This window comes from Piliocolobus tephrosceles, chromosome 18 (assembly GCF_002776525.5).
Source record: "Piliocolobus tephrosceles isolate RC106 chromosome 18, ASM277652v3, whole genome shotgun sequence".
In the NCBI taxonomy this organism is placed as follows: domain Eukaryota; kingdom Metazoa; phylum Chordata; class Mammalia; order Primates; family Cercopithecidae; genus Piliocolobus; species Piliocolobus tephrosceles.
In genome coordinates this window covers 25,020,936-25,032,781 of record NC_045451.1, presented here as the reverse complement: position 1 = coordinate 25,032,781, position 11,846 = coordinate 25,020,936, and the positions used below count along the sequence as shown (strand labels likewise).

General features: G+C 35.7%; 1 protein-coding gene across 1 annotated transcript; it reads left to right on the top strand.

Annotated features, from left to right (window-relative positions):
- Positions 1 to 2,006: 2,006 nt before the first annotated feature.
- On the top strand, positions 2,007 to 10,252 carry DYNAP (dynactin associated protein). The gene is made up of 2 exons (XM_023218297.1): positions 2,007 to 2,131; positions 8,580 to 10,252. Exons 1-2 carry the CDS (start codon positions 2,075 to 2,077, stop codon positions 8,937 to 8,939), a joined length of 417 nt encoding a protein of 138 aa, XP_023074065.1. The 5' UTR covers positions 2,007 to 2,074; the 3' UTR covers positions 8,940 to 10,252.
- Positions 10,253 to 11,846: the final 1,594 nt, after the last annotated feature.

Genomic DNA, 11,846 nt, shown 5'->3' with positions numbered 1-11,846 from the left:
ACAATGAGATACCATCTCACACCAGTTAGAATGGCAATCATTAAAAATCAGGAAACAACAGGTGCTGGAGAGGATGTGGAGAAATAGGAACACTTTTACACTGTTGGTGGGATTGTAAACTAGTTCAACCATTATGGAAAACAGTATGGCAATTCCTCAAGGATCTAGAACTAGATGTACCATATGACCCAGCCATCCCACTACTGGGTATATACCCAAAGGATTATAAATTATGCTACTACAAAGACACATGTACACGTATGTTTATTGTGGCACTATTCACAATAGCAAAGACTTGGAATCAACCCAAATGTCCATCAGTGACAGACTGGATTAAGAAAATGTGGCACATATACACCATGGAATACTATGCACCCATAAAAAAAGATGAGTTTGCGTCCTTTGTAGGGACATGGATGCAGCTGGAAACCATCATTTTTAGCAAACTATCACAAGAAGAGAAAACCAAACACCGCATGTTCTTACTCATAGGTGGGAACTGAACAATGAGTTCACTTGGACTCGGGAAGGGGAACATCACACACTGGGGCCTATCATGGGAAGGGGGGAGGGGGGAGGGATTGCATTGGGGAGTTATACCTGATATGAATGATGAATTGATGGGTGCTGACGAGTTGATGGATGCAGCACACCAACATGGCACATGTATACATATGTAACAAACCTGCACGTTATGCACATGTACCCTAGAACTTAAAGTATAATAAAAAAAAAAAAAAAAGAAGAGTAAATCTTTATGTTTCTGTTTGTGTTTCACTTTTTAAATTGTGGTAAAATATACACAATGGAAAGTTCATCATCTTAATCATTTTAAGTGTACAGTTAGGGGTATTAAATACATTCACAATATTCTGTAACCATCACTGTCACCCATTTCCAGATCTCTTTTTATCATCCCAAACTGAAATTGTATATTCATTAAACAATAACTTCCCATTTTCCCCTCCTCCCAGCCCCTGGCAACCAACATTCTACTTTCTGTCTCTATGATTTTAACTATTCTAGGTATGTTATATAAGTGAAATCTACGCTATTTGTCTTTTTTGTGATGACTTATTTCACTTAGCACAATGTCCTCAAGGTTCATCCATGTGGTAGCAAATCATCATATTTTAAACTCTTCTTTGGAACAATTGTTTCCCAGTTTTTCAATTCCTAGACAGCTTTCCATGTTCTTTATATTCTACAGTTAAAGGTAAAGCTTACAACCTGAAGGTATTGAATACATTTATAAGAGATTAAACTTTAAAAGATTAAATTTTGAAAATATTCAGAATCCAAAAGTGTCACATACAAAGAGAATAGGATTTTTTTTTTATTATGCAACTTTCTGCACTACAAAAATACCTGGCACACTTTTGAAACTCCATATTCTCACTTGTTGAATGAATAAACCAATACAAGAGTTGATCATTTTGCAATTTAAGACAAACTAGATTTTTTGACCAAAATAAAAAAACCCTCTTCTTAAAGATTTTCAATATTGCATCACTCCTTTGACATTATTGCCTAAGACATTGATTCTCATAGTTTTTAATGAGTGTGGATTGCTTGAGCAACTGACCAAACAGACTTCCAGACACCAACCCAGGGACTGAAAAGGTAAAGTGTCCCTGAGGTCATGGGTACCTAAGAGATGGTGCCAACAAGGGGAGAGAGACATTTGTGCTTGAGTAGGAAGCAAGCAATGGTAAATTTCTATCTCAGAATGTTTTTCTGGGTCAGTCCTAAAATAAAAGGTGAGTTCCTGAATGATGGGGCCAAAGAAGAGAGATGGAAGAATAATGTAAGGTTTTCAGAGGGAGCAGTCACAATCGCTCTCAGAGAAGTATTGGTTTTCTTGCACCTTTCTGCAATTAACATTTCATTTCCTCCTCTAAGGTGGATCCTGTTTTAGTGAATAATTAGTATTTAGTTTAATCCACGCTTGTACTGATACATCATAGTTGATTTCCACCAGTGTTTTAATTGTTTCCTGGTTGCAGATATAAAGGGCAATGAACAAACTGAAAAATATTTTTGGAGAGAAGCTTGTGATATTGGCAGCACTAGAATGGACAGAAAACATGGAAAATACGTATTGAATGTTGAGCGCTCTGAAAACCAGCGGGTGAGTGTCCTTGCTCCATTTTGATAGTTTGCCTATATTACAATTTCATTTTCAGAATTTAAAAGCAGTTTAATCTCTCTATTACTATGTAGCCAAGATCATAATTTTGCATTCTTCTCCAAAATAAAGAGCAACCCTGTATCAATTTTTGTGCTGTAACTTTCATGTTTTATTTTGCTATGTTATATATTTAGGTATTAATTTAAATATGTATAGATATAAAGTTAGAAATGTTTCTATGGCCATAGGATATACAAATAGACCCTTTAACTTTCTATATACACCTTCATGTAAACATAAACCAATGTCAGTATTTACTTATTAAGCTCCATTTTTACAATTTGATGCTTAGAATTTTTAGATTTGTCAGAACTCAGATTCTAAATATGCTGAAAAACCAGATATTAATCCTAGATATTAATATTCCTAAGAAAGAAATCCTCCAAAAATACCATGTCAAAATATGACTATTTTGTCTGCTTTTTAAAAAATATTTTATACCAGAAACCAAGCCTTCAGTGTATAGTTATCATAATCATATATCTGTACCATATACAGATTTTATGTATCTATTTATATCCAACCAAATAATCTTCGACTTCAGAAAAAAGGAAGGACATGTAATGAAAATTAAAATGGTGAGTTAAAATTCACTGCCTGAAGAATGAATGAAACATGTGTGAAGAAATAGCTTGCTTTTGTCATATGGAGCTGTGGTAATCAGGCTGTATAACTCACGAGATAAACCAAAGAAGAAAGTCCTGTTTCTCAGTACGTGTTAATACAAGACTCCTATGGAGGATTTCTGGTTCACCAAAAGAACCAAGATCTTCAGTCCCTGGGTTGGTGTCTGGAAGTTTGCTTGGTCAGTTGCTCTGGCAACCCTGTAATTGGATCTTCAAGATGTCCAAATACTCAGGTGGAAAAAAAAAAAATACTTCGCCAGGTATGTATCATCTTGATAGTTTTTCTAGATAATAACAAATGTAAAGATGTTTACAAATATTAGCTTACTTTGTTTTTTTGTACAGCATATATCTGGATAGCTGACTAAATATTTTACTTTATTATATTATTCAGGCATAGATACAACAATATTTTTCTCTTCAGACCAAATTCAATAATGGAATTTTAAAAGTATTTGAAGATTATAAACACAACAAAAATAAATTTTGGTGTCCTTGTTTTTCTGTTAGGGATCTAAGAAATCTCAAGTTAATTTTTATAAAGTTAGGGTAAAAAACTTATAGAATGTACTTTAGTAAGTACAACTAATGCATTTCAGTTGCCTGTGGCCATTATTAGCTAATGCTGATTATGCTAATGCTAGTTAAACATTATTTACAGCTCTTCAACTCTTCCAGTTTGGAAAAGAGACTCCACCTGTACTAAGAGTCAGAGCAACCTGACACAGTAAAATTATTACTTAGGCTGCAAACTCGGCCTAGATCACAGGTTCCCCATCCTTAGTGTAGACCCACCCATCACCTTCCTCTCTGAAAGGGCTGGGATTCTAACAGGGCCAGAAAATTCTGGGAAACTGCCCCGCTGAGTGAGTTTCACTTTGTTTGCGAAGTGCATTAAAATGTTCAGGTTTACCAGCCACAAGCAAATCGGATGTAATGAAAACAACAGGATCAGCATCTAGTTAAATAAGCAAGGGTATTAACAAAGATAAATTCAACTTCTTCAAATTTGCATAATGAATAGTAAGTAGAATTTTGTTTATTCATATTTGATAAACATGGGACTGATATCTGTTTCTTTGATATTATACTTATAGAAAAAATTAACTTAGCTAATTGTCTACTGGCAGGAGTATCCCATCTTATTTAATGACAATTTTATATTTTTGTATTTTTAATGATAATTCCTAATGGGTCAATGATTATATATCATTCTGGTTTGACAATTTTCATAGAACTCGCTGGTTCATTGGCCAGTAATTTCTATAAATATTAGTAATGGGTTATTAAATCATCACAAAGACAACTAGTGGCAGTAGTGGTAGTAATTAAAATACTATTGCTATTAACAGTAATGATAGTTAATACCTATTCAGTGAGTATTATGTGCCAGACATTGCTCCAAGCATCTGGCAGTTACTTACTCAGTGATCATATGAGCAAATCTGTAAGTGGGTAATTTTAGTATTCTCCTTTTGAAGTTGATTGAGGAGTGACCAAAGATCACCTTGATTCATAGCTAGAAAGTAAACATTAGCATCCTGTGAGATGAAGAGCCTTAGATAATTCTACATTATGTTTCATATGTAATAAAACTTTTGGCTGGGTATAGCAGCTCATGCTTATAATGCCAGTACCTTGGGAGGGCAGAGCCAGAGGATTGCTTGAGCCCGGGAGTTCTAGACCTGCCTGGGCAACATATGGAGACCCCATCGCTATGAAAAATAACATCAAAAATAATTAAATGAGCATAATGGCATACGCCTGTAGTCATGGCTACTCGGAAGGCTGAGATGAGAGGACTGCTTTAGCTTGGGAGGTCAAGGTTTCAGTGAACCATGATTGTGTCACTGCACTACAGCCTGGGTTACAGAGGGAGATCCCATCTCAACAAAACATAACAAAACAAAACTAACAAAAAACTTTTCCACAAGATCCATAAATTCCTGAATCTACTCCTCTCTCATGTTCACTTTATCTTATCCTTCCCCTCTTTTAACACACCCCTTCCCTGAAGTCTTTCCCCACCAACTCAGTCATTTTCAATCCATATTCACCTCTTCTGAATAATTTATAATTATTGCATTTATTTGTTAATTATACACTAATCTGTTTTGTCTCCCTGTTAGCACATAGACTCCTTGAGAGTAGAAACCTGTATTGTTGTGGACTGTTTTTACATTGCTCTATGCCCAAGAGGAACCCAGCAAAAGCATACTGTAAATTTGACCAGTGGTTTGTCTTCTGTGTCACTGTCATAGGCTTGCAAGTTCCATTGGATAGAGCATGGTATGAATTATGTAAAGCAGTCACTTTGTGTAAAAATTTTTCACTAGTATCATGTAGTATAGTATATACTACATTACTATATTAGCATAGCATGGTGTAGCATAACAATATACTATTCCTAATATAGTGTAGTGGAGTACATGGGCCTTAACACCAGAAGGTCCGAGCTCCCATGCTCGCTGTTGTGCCATGATGACAAATCATTTCAACTCTTTTTACTTCAATATTTTCATTTCCAAGATGACCTGAGCAGGTTGTACCCAATAAGATGCAAGGACTTCATTCAGCTCACCATCCTCTTCCTTATAGAGACTTCTTAATATATGCTCCACATATGGCAGCTTGCAAAGTTAAAGATATTCAATCCATTTCTGTAATATGAGGAAGAAGATACACATTCCAGAACTAGAACTTTAGTAACTTATCAAAATTAGTTAAAGTATAATATATAATAATATATCTAGATTTTTTTTATCTTCAGAGCATAAGAAAACATTTATTCCTTTTAAAAGTCATACTCCTAGGTATGTTTGATAGAAGAGTTTTATTTTAGCAATTCAACGCCATGGTTTCCTAGGCTTCCTACTCACTTCTAGTTTGCCTTTGTAGCCAACCACATGTCCAAATGACCAAGAGGCTCACAGTTTCATATGCTGGTGTCCATCTTCAAATGATATAACCAGTGATGTCTCTCCCAACTTAACTAGGGTCTGCATGAGCCCAGGAGTCCTTGCACATTCAAGATGTCTACAATCAGAATCCAGTAATACATAGGTAATGTTTAGCACAGGAGCTTTTATTCAGGTTGGGATGTGTTCTATAAGGGCATGTACTTTGCCTATTATTTCCCAAGAAATGTATTTAATTACTTAATTCATTTACATTTGTATTAAGCATCTGCTGTATTCTCAGTGTAGGTACACGTCACTGTGAGGCAATTCACAAGAAAATAGATATTTGTTAGTCTCTGTTTTCCAAGAGCTAATGCTCTAATTGGGGAATCAAATAGCCATAATAGATACAGAACATACATGAAAATCAAAGGAATAAGTATAAGGTGCAAATGCAAGGTTAGGGAGTGGCGGGTGAATAAGAATGTTGGCAATATTAGGGTTTAATTCACCATTAGGCTCCAAGACTGTCATATTTAAAATTTCCCAGGTCCTATTATTTTGGCGATCACCTTATTTTCTTACTCTGTGCAGCCTCTGAACCTGTGTGTGGCACTTTCTTTAACTCCCTGGGTTCTGTCCTCTGGTGTATATGACCTTGACACAGAAACCTTACTGTTCTCTGGAGTGTCTCCACTAGCGTTGGAGACCAGACTTGGCTCCCCTTGGTTCCTGACCTCATGTCCTGTAGGCTGAATGAACTTTACCTCATGACTGTATCTTTAAGTCTTCAGCCGTTGTATAGAAATTTAACATTGACTATAAATTACCAATATGCTTGGCAGTTTGGTTTAGTTCACAAACTCTGGCATTCCTTCCTTTCCCTGCTTAGTCTTGTTATAGAAACTCAGTAGAGAGCCTCTGAGCCTTGTTTCTTGATTCTGGACAAAACAACATGAACTTTATACTGTTTCTGGGACAATGTGAAATAATAAATAAGCTCAGTAAGATGGAGTTAGAAAATGTTTCTTCTTGTTTGCAGAGGTAAAGTAATCCATATCAATCATGGAATTGAGGGAGGTCTTCAATAACATCAAGTCTGCTGGCTCTTTTTTTTATTTTTATTTTTTATTTTTTGCTTTTTGAGGCAGGGTCTCACTCTGTAACCTAGGCTGGAGCGCAATGGCACAATCACGTCTCACTGCAGCTTCACCCTTCTGGGATTAAAAAATCCTCCCATCTCAGCCTGCCAAGTAGCTAGGACCACATGCATATGCCACCATGCCTGGCTAATTTTTGTATTTTTATGTAGAGATGAGGTCTTGCCATGTAGCCCAGGCTGGTCTCAACCTCCTGGGCTCAAGGGATCCACCCACCTTAGCCTCCCCCAATGATAGGATTACAAGTGTGAACCTCCATGCCCAGCCTCTGCTGGTTCTTAAACTTGACTGCATATTAGAATCACCTGGGGACTGTTTAGGACAAATCAAATGCCTGAGCCCCACCCCAGACCAATTAAATCAGAAACTCTGGGGGGTGGGGCCCATACAACAATAGTTTTTAAAAGCTACCCAGATGAATCTAATGTACAACTAGTGATGAGAATGGCTGATCTAGTCCCATTAAATTATTTAATAATTAAGGAAAATATGGCTCAGGAAAGTTTAGAGAGTTGCTAGAACTTACACGGTTTTTGTCAGAAGGGGCCAAAGCAGGAGGAGAACATAGTTTCCTTTTGTCTGATCATGCGCGTTTAATATCACTAAAGGGCTCTTTTTAAGTTTGTGTAATGCAGTATTATAGAATCCTCTCCCAGATGTACATAAGCCTTTTTGCCACTTTCTTTTCTTGAACCTCCTTTTCAGTGCCTCCCATCAAGGAAAGAGGATGTTATTTGTCCTAGGGCTAACTTGGTCTTAGTGGTCCTCATTTCCCTGGGCTTGGTGACCACTGCCCTCATTCTTTTGCTGCTGTCTTGGTATCATCAGGCTTTTCATGAAACTCTAGTCTTCCAACAAATACCATGGTCCATATTTTGTAATATTTCAGACCTACTGTATTCTGTCTGAAAGGTACAAGTTTTGTGTTCTATTCCTTGAAGATCTTGCTTTCATCCAGGTAATTATGAAATAATCTATTGGACTCCAAAGCCCTTGTTTCTAAATTCTATATTATACTGCATCAAAACCAAATATAATATTTTTGAAAAGTGGTAACTTTATGTATGTTATTTTTAATCTCCTCAATAACAATATAAGATGTTGTGCTCACATTAAAAAAAAAAAAAAGGTAGGAGTGAGAGAGGGAAGAATAAGAGGAACACAGAGGATTTTTTAGGGCAGTGAGACTACTCTGCATGATACTATAATGGTAAATACATATCATTATATAGTTGTCCAAACCCGTAGAGTGTACACCACCAAGAGTGAACCATAAAGTAATCTGATAATGGTATATCATTGTAGGTTCATTAATTGTAACAAAAGTTCTACTCTGATCGGAGAAGTGGACAATTGGTGAGGCTGAACATGTGTGAGGGCAGGAGGGATATGGGAAATCTCTGTATTTCCTGCTTAGTTTTGCTGTCAACCTAAAGCTGCTCTAAAAATAAAGTCTGTTAAAAAGACAAATGGAAAATAGGATAAGAGAAGATGAGATTTTGCAGATTTGTCTTTCTTCTAATGCAAGGGACAGCAGACAATTATTTCTACCTGCATGAAAACATGGACTTCAAGCCCAACTTTCAGAGACACATAGTGACTCAAATGATGTTAACGCAGTAAGTTATAAGTAATATAAAAGAGATGATAAATTACAAGCAGTTTTGTTTCTCATTGCTGATATTTTTATATACATGCTTAGGTAAAAGAACATTGCCGCAATGACTGGTCTATGTGGAAAGTCTTCCTGGCTTGTCTCTTAGCCTGTGTGATAATGACAGCAATTGGAGTACTTATAGTATGCTTCCTGAATAACAAAGGATCTGCCAATTCCTCCATTGTTATCCAGCTATCCACAAACAATAGAGAGTGTGTGACTGTCAAACCTGGAACACCCTCTCCTGCTTATCCACCTACAATGACCACCACTTCGACTGTACCTGCAAGAACAGCCACTGAAACTACAACTTCAACAGCTAAAACTGCCACCACTTCCACAGAACCTACATCTGCTGCAGCTGCCAATTATAATTTGAACAGCCACAGTCATCACTTCAACTGAAACTTCAACCTCTACTGCTTCAACTCAGTTTGCAACTATAACAGCTACTCCTATCACTTCAAGTGGAACCATGGCTGCAGTCACTTTAATAGACTATAACTGTTACAACTTCAATAATATCAAGTCCTACTTCAACTTAAACTTACTTGACAACTCAAATAATCACCACTTCTACAATCTCTGACTGAATCAACAACTACATTCCCTACAACTGAATCTGCAACTACTTCCACTTAACCTATAACTACCATAACTTCTACTTAGCCTACAGTAACAACGCTCATCACTCTCTTCCAACAATGTATAATCACCTATTCATCTGAGGACTAAGCTCTGATTTTTTATCTTGCCCAAATTCCTTTCTAGGGGGTCTGGGGAGTCTTGCCCTACAAACCATACAGTCTCATCAGATGGGTTTTATTTAACCCCATATATTGTGACTTACTTTCTAATCTGACTCTGGCATAACAAGGGAAAAAAAAAATCAAAATGTTTTACCCCAAAGTATATTTCCTTGCTATATCTTGAAATTGTCCTGCAAAGTCTCTTGTGGAGGAACTCCACATTCTATAGAGAACATCCTTCTCCCTTTGTTTTCTTTCCTTTCTTTCCAGATCCAAGAGATAATCAACTAAGAGCCAGACACCCTTTGGGGTCTGATAAGAAACATTTTACAACCTGCTCTCTCTCTGAAGTCCGCTTTCTGAGAGATTCCTCTGAACAATAAAACTTGGTCTCCACAATCCTTTATCTTAACCTAAACATTCCTTTCCATCGATCTCAGGTCTTCAGATAAACTAGACCAATTGTCAACCAGAACATATTTAAATTTACCTCTAGCCTAGAAGCCCCCACTTTGAGTTGTCCTGCCTTTCTGAAACAAGCCAATGTATTTCTTAAATGTATTTGGTTGATGTCTCATGCCTCCCTAAAAATATATAAAACCAAACTGTACCCCGACCACCTTGGATACATGTTCTCAGAACCTCCTGAGGGCTGTGTCCTGAAACCATGGTCACTCATATTTGGCTCAGAATAAATCTCTTAAAATATTTTACAGCATTTGACTTTTTTTGTCAATACATCCAAACCTGCAACCACAAATGCCACCACTACCACTTAAAATTTGATAGAACTAGCATCAGTCATCAAAATGACCTGTTCTATATTAAGTTAACTTTTAGTTATCACCAGTAATATTAGCCTACAACTACTCCCCACAATGGCTCTTCTCTAAAATTGAAACTGTATAGTATCTGAGTCTAGTTCTAGCCAACGTAACATTATTGCCTACATTAAAAGCTTCTGCAAAGTAAAGGGAATGAAACGAGAAGGCAGCCTGCAGAACAGGAGAAAATGTTTGTAAATTGTATATCTAATAGGTGGTTAATATGTAAAATATATCAGGAATTCACATAACTCAATAGCAAAAAAAAAAAAAAACCTGATTTAAAAATGGGCAAAAGATTGGAATATATATTTTCCCAAAGAGGACATACAAATGGCCAAGAGGTATATGAAAAGGTGGTCAACAGCACTAACCATCAGGGAAATTAGAGTCAAAACCACAATGAGATACCACCTCATAGCTGTTAGTTTGACTATTATCAAAAAGTAAGTAGATAACAAGTGTTATTGAGGATATGGAGAATAAGGGACCCTTGTACACTGTTGATGAGAATGTGAATCAATACAGACATTATGGACAATAGTGTGGAGGTTCCTAAAAAAATTAAAAACAGAACTACCATATGATCCAATATTCCCACTTCTGGGCATGAAATCATTGTCTTGAAGATATATCTGCATTTCCATGTTCACTTCAGTATTATTCACAATAGTCAAGATACGGGACTGATCTAAGCTTCCATCAATGAATGAATGGATAAAGAACATGTGATATATATAAAATGTCTGTCTATATTCAGCCTTTTAAAGTCTGAATAGTATTCCATTGGAATACTATTATATATATATATTCCATATATATATGTATATACACACACACACACAATTTATATATATATATACATACACACACACAGACACACAATTTATCATATATATGATACCTATGTACTATATATGTATACACAATGGAATACTATTCAGACTTTAAAAAGAAGGAAAGCCTGACATTTGCAACAACATGAATTAACTTGGAAGCTATTATGCTAAGTAACATAGGTCAGACACAGAAAGACAAATATTGCTTGATATCACTTACATGTGGAATCTAAAGTAGTAAAACTTAGAGAAACAGAGAGTAGAAAGGTGGTTGCCAGTGGATGGGGAATAGAGAAAATAGGCAGATACAGGTCAAAGAGTACAAACTATCAGTTATAAGATCAATAAGTTCTAGAGATCTAATGTACAGTATGGTATCTATAGTTAATAATAATGTATTGCATATTTGAAAATTGCTAAGGTAATAGATCTCAAGTGTTCTCAAGGCAAACACAAGAAAAATGATAATTATGTCAGGTGAAAATATGTTAATTAGCTTGATTGTGGGAATCATTACAAAGGTATATTTATATGAAAACACCATGTTGTATTCCTTGAATTGTTGTGTTTATGAAAAAAAAAAACATGTTTTCCACCTTAAGTACATAAAATATACAAATTTTTCATCAATCATCCCTGTCTTTAAAAAATAAATTAATATCAAAAAAGAAATATGTTATATCAGTAAATACAATAAAAAGAGATTATATTCTCCATCAATAAAAATAAAAAATAAGAGAATCCATAGAATCTTCAAAATAGCTTCTACAATTAACAAGTTGAGTAAAGGTGTAGGATATAAAGTCAATAGACAAAAATTAATTGTATTTCTATATACTATTGGAGTTGCTAATAACATTTATAATAGCATGAAAACATGATATGCATAGATATAAATCT